At 44.5% G+C, this 20,967-nt stretch overlaps 1 protein-coding gene across 1 annotated transcript in view; it reads right to left on the bottom strand.

The window, feature by feature from the left end:
* NXPH2 (neurexophilin 2) overlaps window positions 1-3,178 on the bottom strand; it is a 457,303-nt gene extending 454,125 nt beyond the window's left edge. The window contains exon 1 of the mRNA XM_069616532.1: window positions 2,431-3,178. Coding sequence (XP_069472633.1) covers window positions 2,431-2,472 — 42 coding nt within the window. The 5' untranslated portion in view covers window positions 2,473-3,178. The remainder of the gene's footprint in view (window positions 1-2,430) is intronic.
* Between the last annotated feature and the right edge of the window lie 17,789 nt (window positions 3,179-20,967).

Here is a 20,967-nt window from a genome sequence, read left to right as displayed (position 1 = left end):
CCATGAGTGTTCACTTTTTAAGCAAAATACCTTTTGAATTATTAATTGATATTAATATGTGTTTATTAATCGTTGTGTCTGAGGTGTTTTAAATAGTAGCATGTGGCATAGTAACACACAATGTGCACTGGTGAACGTGCAATTTTGCAAGGTATTTCCGTAGAGGCAAATATGTATTTGGCACTGACTTGCAATCTTTCAGTGAAGTGTGTACTAGGGCAGTTTCTGCACACGTGCGCAGTTTCTGGAATACAGACCAGGCCAAGGGCCGTTCCTCCAATGGTGACAAGGAACACATAATAAAAAAAGGTGGGACTTTTGGTGCCACTCACCAAACATGCCACGTAGGTTGGTCAGCTTGTTTAATGCGCCCTTGAATTACCTTTAGCCTGAACGTGTAGCTATATGAATTAACAAGAAGCCCAAACCGGCTGAGCTATATTCATGTGAAATGTTCTATAAGTTGAATACAGCAAGGCGAACGTTCTGCAGCAAGTGCCTGAGGGCAATTATTTCCTGTTTTATATCCAGCTATACCCATCCCAGAGCGGCTATTCAGCTGAGATCCTGGCGGGAGGCGGTGGCCGTTTGCAGCAGCCCGCTATTGTCGGCGAGGCTGGCCGGCCGCCTGGAAGAGGCGCGCGCCTTATCGCAGCACTGCAGCTCGGCCATTCATTGCAATGATAGAGTGCCGGGCCTGGAAACCTTACAGGACAGGCGCGCCCCGAAGACAGATTACAAGACCAGTCATCAATCACGGCAGCTGCGACGGTGGTGGGACCGAGTGGCGCATCCCTGCAGGGTCTCTCCCACGCCTCCAAGGGACTGCCACGGCAGGGCTTAACCTCGGCAGACGTCCACACGCGGCCGAGGGCGCGTGGGGAATTGCCACTCTGTGCAGGATCAACAACACAATGCCAACCAGCAGAGCAGGTTCATCCATTGATTCCTGTCATCGATTTGGAAGTTGTTAGCCCGTTTGCTCATCTAGAAATGCAACGTTGAATGTATGCACTCAGTATACTTTCTTTCGCAGACTTTGCATACACTCTCCCTTGTCCCAGCAGCCCCCGGCAGCGATGTTCATGGCGGTATTAGGAATGCGCTATGGGACAAATCTGAAGGACACACAAGCGCCTGCCCACCCCACATACAGACAGGTGTCAAGTAGGTGGCTGAGGCCGAACCCGGGTAAGGTTATGAATATGACTGGATGCCATCTGTGAAATGGACTGTGAGTATTAGATGGTCTAGATCAAGACAGAGAGATACTCCCTCATCCCACCTAGAGGGAATACGCCTCACTTCCAGACAGCAATGCCAATGAACCAATCCACTAACAATGGCACCCCTCGGCATACACCTCTCAAACTCTAACCAAACACAACCACAAGCCTACAACACAACAATCCGCCCAAACTTCACTACACTGCAACAACAAAACAAACCACACATAGACTTGCACAACAGCACACAACTACCAATCGTAAAACACCCCAAACAACGAACCCACCGGGTTGATGCTGCCAACAGCACATCACCACTCTCTTGCACTTTTCCAGCTTATTCCCACTAACTCCCCCCCCCTTCCCTCTTTTTTTAAGAGCCGCTAGAGTGCCAGGGGACCACTCTGGTCGTGATAATGCGCGGTACAAATATCCTTTAACATAGAGATTAACATTAACATTTATTTTAATGTATTATCGAAGGGCGTGTGAGTGTGCTAATTTAAAGTAAACTGCAAAACAGAACACTGTGCAAGTTGTATAACATCCAGTCTTGAAAGAATTTTGTCTCCCGGCTCTGCAGGGTTTCTGACCCACTATTTAGACCCGTTAACCCCGACCCCCTCATGCCCCAAGCCCCTTCAAGGTCTAAGCGTGTGTACGATTATTTCAGACACATCTTGCCAAAATGGACCCGTCTTCATTAAACTAAACTCTGTGTCACACACGGCACTCGTACCACAGCACTTCGGTCCCCTCTGGTTGCTGCAAATGACGCACACTCAGCCAAACGCACTTTAGAATTATGAATAGTGCTTGTATTTCACAATGATAAAGAACACTACTTCCAATGGAAATGTGAGTGCTAGATGCTATTTCCCCAACACCACGAACTCCTCAGATGCACATTAAATACACCCTTCAGACGGAACAACAATATCCCAACCGACAAACACACGAACGGCCGGCCTCTGACAGAACTTCTATTCACCTTGGTACAGTATCTGAGGCGACGCACAACCTTACACTTGCTGATACAAAGCGAAGCCAATCTGCGGGGCTCCGTTGCAAACACTGCAGTCAGATGTGCCGTTAAAAGCACATCTGTTTCGTGATGTTGCCAACTACTCGAAGCGCTTCAACAACTGGAGTGTGTGAAGCGCCTTCTGTCGGGCAGCGCAGCAGTAAAGGGCGCGGGACTCACCAGCTGGAGGAGGCAGTGCACTGCGATGAGAGCGGTCTTCATTCTGGCGGCGGTCTACGAGATGCTGCTCCTTTCTTGGCACTGGCACATATCCACCTTGGGCGGGAGAACCGGGCAGAGGGACATGCCACTGCGATGATCTGGAGGAAGAAACAGGCGGTGAGAAGTACCGGCGGCAGCGCCGTCCTGGGAGGCGCGCAGCAGTCGGCGGCGCAAGTTACTGCGCACAGACGCGCTGTGGTGATAGATCGCCGAGTGGCGCAGCTCACGCCGCGTCGCCGCGCGGGATTCTGCCTCGGCTCACGCTCTGCAGGGCTTCGCCGAAGTTATGCTGAAGATGGAATCCGCGGGGTCGACGCCAGCTTTAGCTCCGTGTTATGAACAGAAGAAAAACCTCACGGTGTCTCCTTCACGACAACCACCGTGTTTTGACGTTGACGAACATGTCCTTGATTGTAGCACGCACTTCTTTCCCTACTTTTGCCACAATTGACTGTGGCACCTGTGCAGTCAGTGCACGGTGTGTGTTGGCGCGGTGCATGCATGCAGTCGGGAAGAAGGCGTGTCACTAAGGTTGCGAACTAGAGAGTTTGGCTGTCCAGGGAACGGAGGGAGAGAAGGGAGGGACTGGGATAAAAGTACTTCACCCAAAGCCTTAGAATAAAAATAAAAAAACTAAAAAAAAAGACGAGCGTGGCATGGACGAGAACAGCTTGGAAGTGCAGCGAAGCGAGTCACATGCTGCATGGCACCCATGAATGCATAATTGGAAACGGACTGGAAAGTGGCTGCTTTGGCTGCACCGTAAATGATCTGTAGGATTAACGTTTCTCTCCAATAATAATTCATGTACGTTGGAAAAATGCACTTTTCTGGGAAGCATGTGTGCATGTTGTTGACACTATGTCGAGCTCCCTCCCAACCGCGTGTGCAGCGCAATGAACATCAAAGCTACTGTACTATCTACCTATATGAGGTATTTGCTAATTCTATTTAAGTGTCAACGGTGTATTTCTAAAACATTCTCAGGTGTTTTGTTCGAAAGAACAGTAGCAATGGCCTGCAATAAAGCAATTTTATTATTTAAAATAAAAGAAGTATCACACGAGTAAACAGCAGAATCTTGTAGCATTTTAAAATGCATTGACTTAGCGATGGAATTTGATTCTTCAGCCTTCTGGGGTTTGTTTGCACGAGATTGTTAATGAATGGAGTAAAACCATCTAGATGCAGATATTTTTTTGTTGCACTGCTAACATTAAAATACAATTTGAATTAATTCACTCTAAAAAATCTTTGAAATACATTCATACGTTTATCCTGTTCTTGTCAGCAGCAAGCAAAGTGCCTTTCTGTCTTACTCAAGCTGATTGCAGTTTCTCTTTGCTGACAACACCCGGATACCCCCCCCCCCACCCTCTCCTTCGCCCTGCAATCTCCGACTGCATAACCAGCTGCCTAAATGCCATCTGCTAATGATGTGCGCCACACTGCCTCATGCTAAACTCTTCAAAGACAGCCATCTTTCTCCCAGTCTTCAATGCCAACCAAGCTATCCTCTTTCCCGTTTCTTCCCTTCTCACCACCTCAACCACAGCTTGCAACCTCTACTATTTAGTTCCATCCACTTCATCCAGTCAACCTCCTAAACATTAGAAAAACCTCCACGCACCACATGCACCACTAAACTAAAACCCCTATCTCTAGTCCTGTGCTCATCAAACTGGAGTACTGTGCTAAGCCTGCTTCCTGGTCTATCCCTCTACTCTTTCGCTTCCCTCATCAAAGTCCTGAACTTGGCAACATGCATGCTTTTCAGCCTACCCAAATCCTTTCTCACTTCTATCTACAATCACCACGCTAGATCGTTCTCCATGCAAAACTGATCTCACTTTAAATTCTTGGTACTCATCTGTAAATCAATGCATGGGCTCTCTCTCCTCCACCCTTGCTCAAAATCTTGTACTGTAGTTGTCATTTATATAGCGCCTTTTACCAATATTATAGTGTCAATGCGCTGGATGTATTATCATCTTGCTAAACATATCAGACTGTACTTTCCCTCTCAAAGTCTCCGCTCCTCATCTTTTCACAACCTATCAGTTCCTCACCCCCTTTAGCTGCCCTCTACAGCCTTTGCTCCTTTTTTGGTTTGGTGATGTTTTGGGAGCTTGTGCCACACAATTGCTGAAACCATTGTTGCCGAAGAGAGAGAAAGGGAATGGGGGTTCTGAAGTGAGAATATCTGGTTGGCATAGCAACGGGCAATGCCATGCATGAAACTGCAATATAACTAACATCTCTTTTTCCAAACTCCTCTGCCATACTACCCAATTAGAAGTTCCCTAACAATATTTGCTCCAATCAGCAGGTGTGTAAGAAGCAAGTTGGGTGCTGGGCTTTCCCTTTCCCAGCTACGGAGTGTTTCTATATCAGGCTATTTTGGGCTATTCTCCATGGAGAATTGGGCTATTTTGGGCTGATTATTATGGCAGATCTCACAGGCTCCCTTTCCACCCTGCACCCACTCTCTCTACTCCTACTCCCACCCCTACTCTCTCTACCCCACTACTCTCGCACTATCTCTACTCCCATAAACCCGTCCCACCCGCATTACGTGTCCTGGTTGAGTTTTGTTTGGGATATTTTGGGCTACTTTCACACTCCTTCCAAAGCTTCTTTGTTCTTCATGTTTTGTGCCCCAACCAACTACCATCACCCACCCCAAGCCATGTTATACCCACCCTCTCACCAAACCCCCTCCCTCTTTACCCCCACCAACCCAATCCCCACCCTCTCTACCCTCACCCACCCAATCCCTGATTTATTTATCCCAACCCACCCATCTAACCCCACCCTGTCTACAAACCCCCATCCTCTCTACCTCCACCAGCCTACTCCCACCTTCTCTACCCCCACACTCTCTACCCTAACCTACTCAGCTTACTGCCACCATCTCTACCCCCACCCAAACCCTATTCTCTCTATCTCCACCCACTCTACCTGCCACTCTGTCTACAAGTGCTTGGTGAAAATTCCAACAGCAATACAAAAATGTCAGAATTCTCACCAGGTTTCGCTTCCGCGTGTTCCGCAAAATCACCAATGTGGTTCCACCACCACTGGAATTTCGCAGGCCAAATGGAATATTTCATCTGTCAAAGTTTTGCGTGGGTTCTGGTGAATTGTGTGCACAACTGCCTGAGTTCACCTGCGCGAAAATTCACACCGGTGCCAAGATATGGGTTGTGTGCCATTGCCCGAATGTACCCATTCAAACCATTCTGCAGTGCTACGAAACATTTCGTGGCACGACAAACAGTTTCGGTCTCCCAAAATGCTGTGCTAAGCGCATGCCCACCATCAAGAAATATGCATCCTGCATGGCCGAAACCGAAATGGGCCGATGGGCGCTTGCTCGCGAAAGAGAATCACACAAAATACGCAAAGTACCTGAACTTTGCTGTGTGTTTAGGCTTGGGCGATTTTCAGTGGGTTTCGCCGTGTTTTCGGCAGTGGTTTGCCGGGCTTCGCTGTAAGGGGATATGGGAAGTGGCGCACAGCAACAAATATTTCCCATTTCAGGACCCGCTGGAAAAGTGTGTAAGCTTCAGGCGAATCCACTCGCATGACGGAATGGTGCAGATGGGCGAAGCGGATCAAAATCTGACAGATGTCGTTTCCGTGGCTGGCCGAGCACAATCTAGCAATTTTACCCAGCACTACTCTCTACACCCACCCACCCTACCCACACTCTCTCTACCCTCACCAACCCACTCTACTCCCATTCTCACTACACCCACCTTACCTCCACTCTCTCTACCCCTACCCAGCCGAACTCCACTCTCTGTACCCCCACAGACCCATCCTAACTCGACTCTCTCTACCCCCCTTACCCACCCTCCCCCACTCTCTCTACACTCAGCCACCAACACTATCCCAACTCTACCCACATCTACCTACCCTATCACCACCTACCCCCCACTCTCTCTACCCCACCCACCCACTTTACCTCCTCACACTCTACCACCACACACCCAACCTCCACTCTCTCTACCCCAACACACCCACTGTGCCTCCACTCCTATTATTATTATTATTATTATTATTGTATTTATTGAGCGCAGACCTAGTTCCGAGAAGAAACCGAGAGCTTTACAGCTTTACGGAAGTATCCAGCAGTACAGAGCCATAATGGAGCACTTTTCAGAGTCAACAGCATAATAGATATACATAGGGGGTAGGATACAGAGGGGCACAGACGAGGGGCACAGCTCAACAGGGTGGTGGAGAGGAGGGGGCAGATGGTGTCTTGCAAGTCAGGTGGTGCAGGGGCGACGTGATGGACTTTGAGGAGGACAGGTTCCCTGAAGAGGTCAGTCTTGAGTTCTTTTTTTAATTTATTTTAATTTTATTACCATGTCACACAGTTGTATGAACATACAACTTTTAACACAACGTTACATTTACACAAACACGCATAAAGACATAAGAATACAAATCACCAGTCCCCAAATGGAACGTAAACATTAACTAACACGCAATAAGTCAATAGTTGGTAAATCCACCATGAATGAGACAATCTTTCTCCAAAGGACAGTAAAAAAAAGAATACCAAGCTTGTTGTTTCCATTCATGACCAAAGACCACAGGGCTTCCCCTGGGCAAGTGGACCCAAGCCCAGCAGATCTAGCAGCAGACAGCCTCAATTCAGCCAATGATTCACAGTGTTTGGGGCGGATTCCAGATGGTTATCTCCGCACAGGCGGCATACGCGAGAGATCCGGGGGAACATTAATCCATGCTCCTGTAATTTCCAATGTCCTAACAGAGTTCATTTTTAATTCAAAATAATCCGAAACCAGAGGATTACCCACAAATTAATAAATATACTTCAGGGTATCTAACCGGTCCAATACATAGTCAATGAATGGACCACTATTTCTCTTCATAGCAAGATGAACAACTAGTTGTTTGTGGTGGTGTTGCTGGAGGCCACTTTTAATGTCACCTTGTAATCATGGAATTGATCATTCAAGAGGTCACCCAGGACCACAACAAACCATCTTTCATCAATTAGTTTAATCTTGGCTAGGACGCTATTATGCATGAAAGAAATCTTAGTTCAATCTGCTTCAAAAATTAAATAACTCAGGGCATTTGTTGGAGCATTAGCCAGTTTCCAATGCATATTTAAACAGGAAAGTTGAAATTTCACCAAGCAATTTAGTGATACTGCAAGTGATTTCAACCCGGCACTCCACCTAAGTCAATGCCTAGCGTGCGATGCACAGCTGGAACCCTTAATTATTTATTTATGTCTATAAGGCTTTTATTTCTGAATGATGTACCCTTTTATCACGCCCCTCTCTTTGAATCCCCCCTGGTCTCACTGAACCAGGAAGCAGGCTGTTTTGCAAAGTTAAAAAGGTTTATTTGATGGATTTCACAATATATATATATCACACTATTTAATATTTATACCAGGGTCACTAATGGGGTGATGTTACAATCAACAATCTCTTTAATCAGAGGGAGTATGGATAGGAAAAATAATGCAGCATAGAATAATACTTCGTGTGGGTTCAATCAATATTGCAAGGTGATTATTCTTTCCCCCTGCACACTACTCAATCCCCCCAATTTGCAGTTTAAAGGGATGGAAGGAGAGAAAACAGGTTTCAGGAATACACACTCAACAAATACAGTATTAATCCCAATTTCCCCCAGCAAACTCAGAGAGAAACAGGAATGATTGCAAACGGGTCAAATGCTTTTGAATGTGGCTTTGAATGAATGGGAACAAAAACAATGAAAAATGGATTTAGTTCAGTAAATTGGATTCCAAACTAGCCGGAGCCACTTTGTATAGTATCAGACAAACACTAGCAATGATTATTGAGTCACTAGCAGATTGAACATTTAATTCTGAGGTCGGATGCAAAGGACAGCTGTTTACACGTGATGAAATTGAGCCAGTTTTGGATTCGTTGGAAATCTGATGATGTTATCTTCAATTTGACACTTAAATTTAGTTTCTAGCATACACGGTACGGAAGTTACGGAGGTTTTTGTAGGGATCAGTTTTTCTCAGAAAGAGTCAAGATTTGCAAATGAAAGATGCGCTTTTGAACATTACAAACAATATTTCTTTACACTAAAGAGACTATGAAGCCACAAGTTGCACGACAGCACAGCCACCAATCCAGCAACGCCTCTGGATGGTTTTTACCTGCCGAGACGCTTGTCTTTCTTCAGCAAATATATTAGCGCAAAGATGATTTTAACACTACTATTATCAAAGGACTATAGGGATGAGAGAAAGATTCAGGTAAGACAAAAGATTTTCTACAATGCAGTTCTGGATGTGATAGAAGGGGTTGGATAGGATTACTTAAGGATAAGATACTGGCTAGGGACAATTCTATGCTATAGATACTCACTACTACTGTTTGGAATGGGCCCATCAGGGATCTGGTCAAAGATTTCTGGACTGGAATTCTGCTAGCCCACCGGACTGGACTCAGGCGCTCATGTTCTGCACTCAGCACGGCACTCTGGACACTGCACAGCACTCTGGACTGGATCTGACAGGTTGATTCTGGGTTGCAGCGATCTGGTTACAGCGCTGCTCTACTGGTTTGGATCTCTGGAGTCTAGCAAGAATTCTTAGCAAGAAAGCAGAAACAGCACAGCCAGGCTGTTCTTTTTGGTGCCCCTTGGAGGTCTGGGGTAAAATTTGGTTTCAGGATTTTAAAAGGCCAAGCTGAGAAGGGTTCAGCTTTGGAAATGGGCCTTTCTGCTTTCAAAGTTCTGGAGTTTTGGATATTGAGTTCTCTTACAAAGTGCTCCGCCAGCAATCAGTTGATGGGTGAATGTGAGTGTGTCTCTAGGTCCTAAGCTGTCTCTATTTATGTATTTCCCAAAGGGGTGGGTAAGCTGAATTATACTAGGCACACCCTCTAGGAATCCTATTGGTTAGGGTCTGTCCTCTCTCCTGATTTGAGAAGAAAATCTGGTGTCATGTTGATGCTGTATTTTACAATCCAGGGAGAACCTCCCCTTTATTTCTGCACGGTAAATCTATTTTTCATATAAAGCATATCTACAATTTTACCAACTTGCTAGCAATAACATATTTACATCACAGAATTAGTAGAGCAAGTACTCATCCAGTCCCATCTCGGTGAGAGCTTTAGTTCAGATTTGACAGTTATTCGCGCTTTTGGTCGGGTACCCAATGTCAGATTTGTCCACATTTTTATACATATATGCGCATGACATCTGGGCATAATCCTGTGCAGTTTCATATTTCTAGCATCATCACAATTGCTACAAAACCACAATTTCTGTAGTCATGTCCCTGAACATAGCACAGAGTTCTGAGTAGTTTCAAAATGTGACCAGGATTTTCATGTTAACAATACTATATTTAACAGATTTTTACAATTTTGCACAGTTCCCTGTCAGTCTTTTTCAAAAGGATACTTTCTTGTGGTTTAAGGGTACACATATCTGTCTGCCCCGCCCCCAAAGTTTTGATGGGCCAAGAGCAAGCCAGGGCTCTCTTCCTGCTGGCAGGAGTTCTTGTTGACACTTGAATTTGCATACCCTTTCAGTCCAAGAAGCCTTTTGTCTATCCCCAGAGCAGCAGAGCAAAATCTCCTCCCCCTCTTCATTAGCATCTGACTGAGAGTTCCTGGAGCAGAGAGCAGAAGAAAGGTATCGTTTGTTTGGGGCATGCTGTGGAATTTGCCTTTAAAGTTCGGAGGCTGGCATCAGAGGATACTTTAACACACTTTGTTTAAAATTGTCTTTGCTAAAATATACTTTACATTTTCAAAAATAGACACACAGATCTCTAATTCCAGGCTTTTTAAAACATAGAGATTAAATAGTGGCAATCTATATTGCTTTTGATCGCAAGTCTCTTCTTTTCAACAATTTGATTTTAATGCACAAGTTTAAACTCCTAATGAACTTAACTGACAACTGTCATGCAGGCAGGTGGCTGTACTGTGCCCATTTCTGACAGATTTTCCCAGGCAAGCACTTTTTTCATGTGGATATTCTTGTGATGAAATCTGCTTCTCCTGACATTGTGTGCTTATGGGGATTCCTTAGATAAGGTGATAGTTAACACCTAGCAAGGATGTTGGATCTTTTCTGATGTTTGCGAACCATTATTTTGAAATTTCAACAGCCAAAGAAAGAAGGATTTCAGAGCACCTTTGGTTTTCCTGGCAAAGAAGCACTGCCTTTTCAGGTAGTTCCATTTCCCTCTGTGGGAAGCCCAATGACAGGTTTTGGCAGTGTGGTCTCCTGTTCTACACTGACACAGGCAAAGTAGATTGGCATCCCATTTTTCCAGTTTCCTTGCACACTTCTCATAGGTTTTAGCGTGCATAGGGCTTTTTGCAGCCATTTTGTCGGTTCCGGTGAAAGCAGCAATCAGTGATGTTGCAGGGCAGAGCCTAGTGGGTCAATACATCCCACAATACTAATTTTGAGATCGGAGTGGGTGATGGAAGTCTGAACAATTTCTTTAATAGAACCGACACCAGCTTGGTTACTTCAACAAGGTTATCAAAGACACAGCTTTTGGCTCCATAGATAAGGATTGGTAATAATTTTGAAAGGTATAGTCTGCCTATAATCCCTACAGAATAACCCCTGCCATTGTGAAACAGTTTTCCAATACTCCCAATGCGTTGGTAAATTCTCTGTTTGACATATTCAAAATGACATTGGCCACGTAATTTACAATCCACATAAATAGCCAAGTATTTATATTCCGTTATCACCTCTAAGACATTCCTCTCCAAGTGCCAGTGTGTACTCTTTGTCTTTCAAAAGGGTGGAAAGAAAACCTAAACCTTGGTTTTACTGATATTCACAACCAAAGAGGTGGAATCCGAAAAAATGTTTTAGATGGTTTAGAGAAGCCTGAAGCCCAGCCGGGGTAAGATCCAACAACACAATATTGTCTGCTTAGTCCATCCACTGGAGAGAAGTATTTCCCACTTTAGGGGCAATCGACATCGGGTTCAATGAAGCTGCTCCCATTTCTGCCAGATAGCAATTGAACAACAGGAGAGCAAGAATGCATCCCTGCTTCAATCCAGGGTGGGCAGAGATCCAGTTAGAGGCCATGCCGGAATGGTCTAGTCGGATCTTAAACCTAGTGTGCTCATGTGAAGAAATTATCATTGAAAGTACCCTAGGAAAAATGTTCCAATCAACCGACTTACGCCAAAGTCTGTTCCTCTCGACAGAAACAAAGGCGGTGATATAATTGATGAAGGCCACAAATACTGGTCTCCCTCGAATATGCCAAGCCTGCAGGATGACGGTCAACAAGACAATTCATTGTGGGGCTAAGACCCTTCCGTAAACCCGTTTGTTTGAACGGGATGTGCTTAAGGGCATCTGCCCAATCCCATAATTCATTTAACAAAAAGCGGGCAAAGATTTTTTCCAAAGCATCTAACATCGCCAACAGGCGATAATCTCCAGGATCAGCATGGTTGCCCTTTTTCAGAATGGGTACTATATCGCTGTCATACCAAGAGGAAGGGATGAGATGAGATACACCTATCCAATCAAATCACCACTCTAAAGTAGTGGCCCAGTGGTCAACATCTACTTTGATCAAAGAACTGCAGATTCCATTAGGGCCAGATGCCCTCAAAGACTTACTTCCCGTAATCAATCTCAAGATGTCAACATGACTTTTAGTGTGCGCCCATTTGACGGGAGACCTGACAGTTGGAAAGATTGTTGCATCTCCACCCCCCCAAGGATTTAGTGTTATATTCAACCATACAGGTTCTGGGACTCCATTAATATCACTAGTCACCGTGGAATACCTATTAATTACCCCCAAAACCTTCTGAAGTCATTAAGAAGGGTGAAGTGGACCATAGACCACCAGCGCAAACATTCAAAGTGCTATCTGTGGTGTTTCAACCATTTGCAGTAGATATATTTTGAAGTCCTTTAACCCGTGAGGCATGTTCAACCGAGTCAAATGATCCCAAAGGCAAAGATAATTCATGAAAAGCCTTACGCAGTCCTTTTACTAATGACAATTGATCTATCAAATGAATGGCAGTGAACAGTCTTAGGTCAAATTGCCACTCTTGCATTTATAGCTCTTTTAGTGAAGGTAGTAGAAATAATGGCAGCAATAGTCTCTTCAAGTCATTAATGGCGGCACCCGCAGAAACAAACATTGGATCCAAAGTTCTCACAGCACTGCGATACGAGAAGGAGTCCAATGCTGTCTGAATACAAGGCGAACCCTTAGCCAAATTAGTATCATCCCATGAGATGCAATTTAAAGTGGAGTTAACACTCAATTCCCCCAGCTGGCTGTAGACTAAAGTCCGGGATAAGAAATTGAAGCACACCGCAAGTGGCAGATGATCACTTTCCAATCAATGATCTATGCCCATATCTAGGACCATTGGGCGTAAAAATATAATCCAATGTGCTACAGGACTTAATCCTGATTGAAGTGATTGGGGAGGAGAGTCTGATGGAAACGCTTGTTTAATCATAGTAAAACCTTTAGAATAAAGAAGGCCAGCACACTCAAGGACCCTCCCACAAGAATGGGACAGCATGTCATCAGTAAGAGGAGAGGATGAGAACGCCACATCACTTTATTGCAGGCTAATATCCCTTGGTATTCAGGAGTTAAAGTCACTGCACAAGAGTATTGGGAGACATCCAGGATAATTGCTGGTAAATGCCTCGATTTCCTTGAGAACTAATCTGTGGCGAGACATATAGGGGGGGTGATAGAGATTAATAATAATGAATTAATTGCTTCTTTTGTTAAACCGATAAACAGTGAGGGTGATTTCACCAGTAAGGATATTGGGAGAGCTCAAAATGAGCTCCACCAAGATTAATGTTTTTTTACACCCAACAGTAACCCACCTTTCGGGCATCTACAATGTCCCTGGATAACCGGTTTAGCCCAGAAGTGCCAACTATCCACTACTATCGGTTGAGTGAGCCAAGGTTCCTGAAGGGCCACCACACAATAATCATCAGTGTGTTCCATAAGGCCGTCACCTTCAAATAGGTGAAGATGCCCATGGGTGTTCCAACTAATGAGCTGAAAGAGAGATGTATTACCTTCAGCTAAGAGCACGGTTTCCCCAGCTGTACAATCGTTTGTGTCAACCATGCCCAGTGTGTCTCCTCCCTTGAAATGACAGCCTCTGATGCAGTCCCCAATGGGAAACTTGGGGCAGCGGAGGAGGCACAACTGTATTGGCAGTGAGATATTCAGCCTCGACAAATGTACAGTCACAACCCAACCGGTTAAAAAGTGCACAGTGGTCCAAAACGTACATCAAAGTGCTGTGTACATTTTCACGCTTGTCCCACTACATCCTCGGTGGTGTAGATACACACTCAGGTTGCCGTTAGCAAATAGTCCCACACCAAGATGGACGGCGCTCGATCAGGATTGCATTGCGCATGCGCATATGTATCCAGGCAATGCTACACACATTGACGCGTCGGATCGAGTAGCAATATAGAGGGTGTCCGTGCTATGCTCCTTGGACACTGGAGCGGGTAAGTTATCTAAGCATTTTTTATCATTACTGAGTATAGACTACGCAAGCCGCACACATACGCATGCTTGAACAAATCTTCAATTCCATTTACTATCCCCACGCACTACGGCAGATGTTGAGTTGCCGTTTCTGCATTTCTCTTTAAGTGTCCCTATGGAGGCTGATGGAGACACTCGGTGGCAGCATCCTGATGTTTACCTTCAGCGCGGCGGCCAGCCTTGGCGCTGCAGTGTTAAACGGTTTCTATTGTTTAGACACCTTCACTACCATTTTACGGCACACTTTGACCGTTTTGGACACTATTCATCAGATGCCTGACTTTCGGTATTTGAGTATGGTGGTTCATAAAATTAACTACCTACATTACATGGCCTCCAACACTGCATACAATGGAATATTGGAATAGGGAGCTCACATTAGATCTTTCATCTTTTGTGTAGTGCTATGGCACACAGGTATAGAGACTTACTCATAAATTCTTTTTTCTTCACAGCGGTTTCCATCTACCCGGCAGTGATGTCCCTTTGGTTCTCAACGTCGACCATTACCATTAAGACTGGAGTCGGGTGAATGGGATTTCCATCCATCCCTTCTACGCTCATACTAAGTGACATAAGTAACACGTCACTGATATAATTTCATATAATGTTGCGTTTAATCGACTAGGGGCATCGTGAAGAAGTGCCTTGTGAAATTGATTCTATTATCATGGTTAAACTGGCTGGTCTGTCATAGTGAGAAACACACTGACATGTGACTTCTGCATTGTTTTTCAGATGTTTTACCAAGTATTGAATATGTTGTGTCATGACTAGGAAACTATAGGCTCCAAGGCTCTGAAGAAGGATCTTAGATATATCCGAAACGCGTTGGCACTTGTCATCCAAAGTGGAGTGTATTAGGGACACAAATGTGCTTTTATTGTTCACTTGAAATTGTCTGAAGAACAAAAGACTTTTTCTTATGTTTAACACAAATGTTTTACTTTACCTTCCATTGAATATGGTGTTATATGTTCTGTTCCTCTTTTGAGTTTTGTAGACCATTTTTCCTTATTGAAATGTGTTTCTAACATTATATTTGTAGAAATAAAACAAACCAGTGTGGGGTAATCATTTGGCAAGTGATATCCTCACAAACTGTGAATAGATTTGAAGCTCATAGGTTCGCTCTGTTTTTGAGTACACTTACTGAATGATGATTTTCACAAATCTCAATATGTTGACAGTACCAGTGAAATTACATTGAGAGTATAGAAAGAGGTATCCTGACAGGTGTTCCACTTGTCATAAGTGTTTTGGGGATTTTTGATCCCTGAGGAGTGCATTTAGGGGTGCCGGTTGGTAACAATTGCCTTTTGTTTGTTTTCTTACATTTTCAAATATGTCAATAGTTTTAATATCGCTACTTTGCATAAATCATAAGGGGATGATAAAATAGGTTTAGTAAATATGGTCGATTTAAAAAAAAAAAAAGGCCACTATCACACAGAATAAACACTGAATTTGCAGTGCCTTAATTTAAGATTACAAGGAGATGAGATTACTACCGGTGTTCCCCCTGTTGTGGTTTGAGCCTGCTCAGAACAAGTTTGGATCTGATAATCTAACTTTGATGATAATGAAAAATCAATAGAGGGCAATGAGGTAGCCACCACAGTGCAAGCCATAAATGTTGCGATACCCAAATCAGTCTGTACTGAAACATTAGACACAATCTGCGCAGAATCCAATGATATATGTTCAGGTTGGGGGCTAAAAAGTTATTCCACATTGTGGATGGGCTCCTCTTCTACTACAGCCGCTTTTGCGTTAGTCTTTGGCGAATGGGCAGAGGGGTATGAAACCCTTTTACCACAATGGCTTGCTGAAGGAGCTGTAGCCTTCTGAAGAGAGGATCTCGATTTCAGACCGGGATTGTCAATTTGGTTTTCTCGAGTGAACTGTACAATTCGAAGTGTGATGGAAGTCAGATTCAGATTCCATTGGCATGACTCCCTCATTGCCACCACCAAGAGTGGCACAGTTTGATGGCAGTGAATCCCTCCGTGAACATACTTGTAAAGCATCACTAGGAGAAGGATTTTGAAAAATAGGATACAATGCTATAGGCATATCAAACATAGGATCTTTAGTAAACTCAGTCAAAATGTCTTTTTCTTTTAGTTGCAAGAAGCTCATACATCAAGGCCTGATTAAGAGGCTTTTGTTGTCGCCTCTTGCGGCGAGCCATCTTAGTCAGTAGGGCCAGAGCATTGTTAACAACGTCCAGGATATTGTCCTCCACTGACTTAGTAGTAATTCTGTTGAGATGGTATTGATCAGACGATGAAGCAAGTAAGGAGGTAATCTGAGTTTGAACTTCCGCCAAAGATGTTACATAGGTATTAAAAGAAGTAAAGAGGACGTCAAGAGAGGTCATTACCTTAGCAAGCTATGTGCCTTGTAAATCTAGCTTACCCTCACTCCTATTACATTTAATCGATAAATCTTGAGCCTTGTCTCTAACATGTTAAACATGGCTTCTGATGAGCTACTCTCATCAGTCAACTCAGATGTAATGGGGGAAAAAAACAGGAGCAGATGTTAACAGATAATTAGGCCGTGGCGTTACTGCAAGCTAATCAGCCCCCTGAGATGCCAATTCCCTAAAAGGAAAGGGGTTCCAATCGTTTTCGTTTTGGCTACCGCTAGAGCCATCAGCTCCACGTCCAATTTTTGTAAGGACAAGCAACACACCTGTTGTTTATGTAGAAGTGATATCAGGTACAATTACAGCCATTTCCACATGTGAAACAGCCGATGCCATCAAGGCGTTCAATGCATTCACATCATCCTGGCCCGAAGGACACAAGCCTCCTTGTTGCCTTCCCAATAGCAGAGAGCTAGAGGTTAGTAGATTGGTAGTTGGAATGTTGAGTTATTTTCTGAATTGTAGGAGCGTGGGGGTGAGTCTGATGCTGACGGGGAGGAGGTTCCATAGTCTTGGGGCAAATGCAGGGAAGGCTTGTTTCCTGGTCCTTTCCTTTTTGCAGTGGTGAATTACAAGTCGGCATGTGTCCTGTCCTGGTGGTGCTCTGTCTGCCAGAGATGCTGATTTTCTCTGTGAGGTAGCTGGGTGACTTGAGGGCGACTGCCTTATAGATGATGCAGCAAGACATGAAGGTGATTTGTGCATGCAGTGAGAGCAGGTGAAGGTCGATGAGAGCTTGGGTGATGTGGTTGTATCTGCGTACACCCTTGATGAGGCATGCAGCCGTGTCTAGGACACCTCTGAGGGGCACAAGGGAGGACAACAGGAGGCCTTTGAGGATGGCATTGCCCCGCTCCAGGTGGGATAGGACCAGTGCTTGAACTTTGGATCTAAAGCTGTCCAGATGGAGGAAGGGATTGACTTTTTGTAGGAGGGAGAGCTGATACCAAGCTGTCTGATTTTTCTTACCCAACCCACCGTGCCTCCACTCTCTCTACACCCACCCAACCTACCTCCACTCTCTATACACCCACTCACCCTACCGCCACACTCTTTACCCCACCCAACCTACCCCCACTATCTCTACCCCCACCCACCCTACCCTAGATCTCTCTACCCCAAACTACCTGACTCTCTGTCCAACCCATTCATCCAAACCCCTCTCTAACCCCGCTCATCCATTCTCTCGCACTCTCCTTTAATTTCGTAGCCTCTCACTCATCCCAAACTTGGATGTGAACTAGCACAGAAGCAGAACAAACAACAAGAGTGCTGTAGTACCAAAATAAAAGAATGACAAACCAGGGTTCCATAAAAATCAGATACTTTTGTTAAACTAACAATGCAAACACATTAATCAAAAACACTATAAACAAATCTTGTAAAGAAAAACACAGAGAATTCAGATGTCGGAGCGAAAGGGTCACTGGGTCGGAAGAGAGAGGACAAATATTTCATTAACAATGTCAGTTCACTGAAGATGTCTTTAAAAAGGTAGAGAGTGGGATTTTATAAGTCATTGGGGCACTTTAAAGTGGAACCTGGAGACAGAACCACTTTAAGTGTCTTTAATTGCTCTTTCTTGGGCCCAACAGCTTTATCTTGGGCATCTATGTACTTTTAATGGGTTGAGTCAGCAGCAAAACATTTAAAGTTGATGATTTGCACTGGTTTGCGGCAGTCAGAACAGTCTAGTGATTTAGAGGTGGCTCAGCAATGCGGTCCAGTCCTGTAGTGGTAATCAGCTAAAATCGGTTGAAGAAATCAGGCACCAAAGGGTCGAGATACTAGGCCTCATTACAAGTTTTTCGGTAGCCTTGCCGGTAAAACTGGCAGGCTGCCGCCAAACTTGCAAATTTCTCTGGCGCCTGGCAATGGGGAAATACAGGGCCATTACAAACCTGGCGGTCCCTGTATTTCACCATTGCCAGGCGCCGAATTGCATTACTCCCCATTCCCATTGAGCCCCATAGGGCTCAATGGGAATGGGGAGGTTGGATGCACCGGCACCATTCGTGAATAGTGCTGGTGCATCCGACATGGTCTGCTCGCGGGTGCCGTTCCGCCCACCAGGTCAGACCTGGTGAGTGAAAAGGCACCCACGAGCAGACCTCGTAGTTTGCTGGTCCAGTAACAACGGTACCGGCAAGCTTATTGATACTGTTGTTACCGGACCGGCAAACTTATATTGAGGTCCAGTGTCTTAAATTGGTTGAGTCAGCTTGAAAAGGTCCAACAATGTGATGTGTTTCTTCAATGTCAATTGGCTTAAAAATGCTGGACAGCGGGTAGGTGATGGTTCAAGTCAGCATTTCGATGGCTTGACAGCGGATCAAAAAATCAGCGAGTGTCAAAGGGAGCCTTGTGTGCTTGCAGTGGATCAAAAAGCATCTACAAAACAGAATCTAGAGCTATTCTGTGACTGCTGTGGGACCTTGCCCATGGTTGCGAGTGGCAGGGTATGTCCTTCCTTCTGCATGTTCCAACCAGGGATAGATGTGAAAAGCACAGGAAGGGTTCTCTCACTGCCAGTGAGCCGGTTCCTGGGTACCAGTTGTCTGAGCTACAGTAGGCCCTGCCAAGCAATCAGGTCACTCCAAATATTCCTATGGGATGGTTAGGGGTAAGAGATATACTATTCCTTGGAAGTGTTGTTAAAATGTATTTGACAGCAGACTTTGGAGTAGACTGTATTTCCAATAAGGTTCCAGATGAATCCTGCTTCTTCAAGTGTCCACATATGAATCAAACAAGGGAGAGGGCTCACCACATTAAATGCTTAATCATTTACGATGTATTGGTTCCTTTCCAGTCTTCTGTGAAGGGTCTAATCCTGGCTGCAGTTTCAGAATGTTCTGCCTGGTGATGTCATACCAAGAGTCCTTTGCCTTTAGTAAATGGGGCAGGGGTACAGGAGTTTTGGGAGCCATAGGAATTCCCACGATGGTTCAAACATTCCCTTTCTGGAAAGTCCTCTCCTGAACTGTCTTTCTCCGCACCCTAAACCTGTCCCCATACATGAAAGAGTCTCTGTTAATGAACACCCTAGTGTCATTTCCTTTTTCCTAGCAGATCCCACCCTTTAAAGCACTGGACCTCTCCCTGCCCCCTGGAGGCACTTACTGGCTTCCTGAGAGGTGACAACCCTTTCCTATTGAAAAGGCAGAGCCCATAGGGTCTGTCTTGGGTAAAACCCAGCCCCAGACAGTGAATATATGGGAGGCCTTGACAGATAGATAACTTTAAAGCAAGCTGACAATAACATTCTATCAAATGGTTTTGTCCAGTATAATTGTGGAGTCCCAGAGACAGCAATGCCATAATCCGACGCGGCTTATATTTAGATTTGTCTTCAGCCAAAAGATACTGGGGCCCACAATTCTATAATATGACGTAGATAGAGGAATGCCCATGATTAAAGGCAGATCCAGGCTTCTTGTCTTTTGGTCAAAACAGCCAGTGGCAGGAATGCATGTCACTTTATAACGGCTTAGTTGCCAAACCATAAGGTAGCCACTGAGAATAGTCAGTAAACAGGCTCAGTGAAACTACATTTGTGCACTATGCTTTTTGGAGCTTTATGAAACAAGTTCTGATTCGCAGATCCCACTTTCAAAGACAGAGCTACCCCACCTTTGTATGACTAAATATATTTTAAAAAGTTGGAGGAATGGTGGGCACCACCCTTATGAGTTATTCTATGCTATTGATATATTAATTAGCTTCCTAATACCCAGTATTTAATATTTCATCATCTTATTTGGGCGTGTACCATATCCACCATGCACCTTAGTGAAAAATCACATGAAAAACCACATCTAGGCAAACTCCCAAGATATTGGATGCCCCTCTGTAGAATACAATCTACACAAATGTATAACATTTTAGTAACTCAGCTGAAAGAAATCTTCATTCTCCACCCGCTTATTATTAAAAAGAAATGTTATTGATGTCATCCTATTCCATCCTGGAAAAATTGAGGCTGACTGTGCAGTGGAACATGTTCTAAAAGAGCATTGACAATCAAATCTTATCTCAAGAAAGATTGAAGGTACACTCTGAATGGGGACTCGTACACAATGGTTGAATCTCCAACTTTCTGCATAGAAATGCAGGCTACAGACCGAGCTGTTCGCAGCTCGGTCTGAAGATTACACTTCCTTCTTTTTTGAGATAAGATTTCATGTTCAGTGCTCTTTTAGAACATGTTCCACTGCAGTAATTTTCATCATATCTGACTGGAAGCTGGATGCCTTGAGAATGGACCACTGGTTCGAAATTCATTGGCCGAACACAGCCCTAATTTTTACTAGGATGGAATATGATGACTTCAATCTAATACATTTTTTAAGAAGGACAAGAGTGAAGATTTCTTTCATCTGAGTTACAAAACGTGTATAATTTTTTGTAGATTGTATTATACAGGGATGCACCCAGTATCTTGGGAGAGTGGCTTGATGTGGTTGTT

The sequence above is a fragment of the Ambystoma mexicanum genome, chromosome 9 (assembly GCF_040938575.1).
Source record: "Ambystoma mexicanum isolate Mex_15411 chromosome 9, UKY_AmexF1_1, whole genome shotgun sequence".
Lineage (NCBI taxonomy): Eukaryota > Metazoa > Chordata > Amphibia > Caudata > Ambystomatidae > Ambystoma > Ambystoma mexicanum.
The sequence above is the reverse complement of the archived record's forward strand: the minus strand, read 5'-3'. Positions and strand labels throughout refer to the sequence as shown.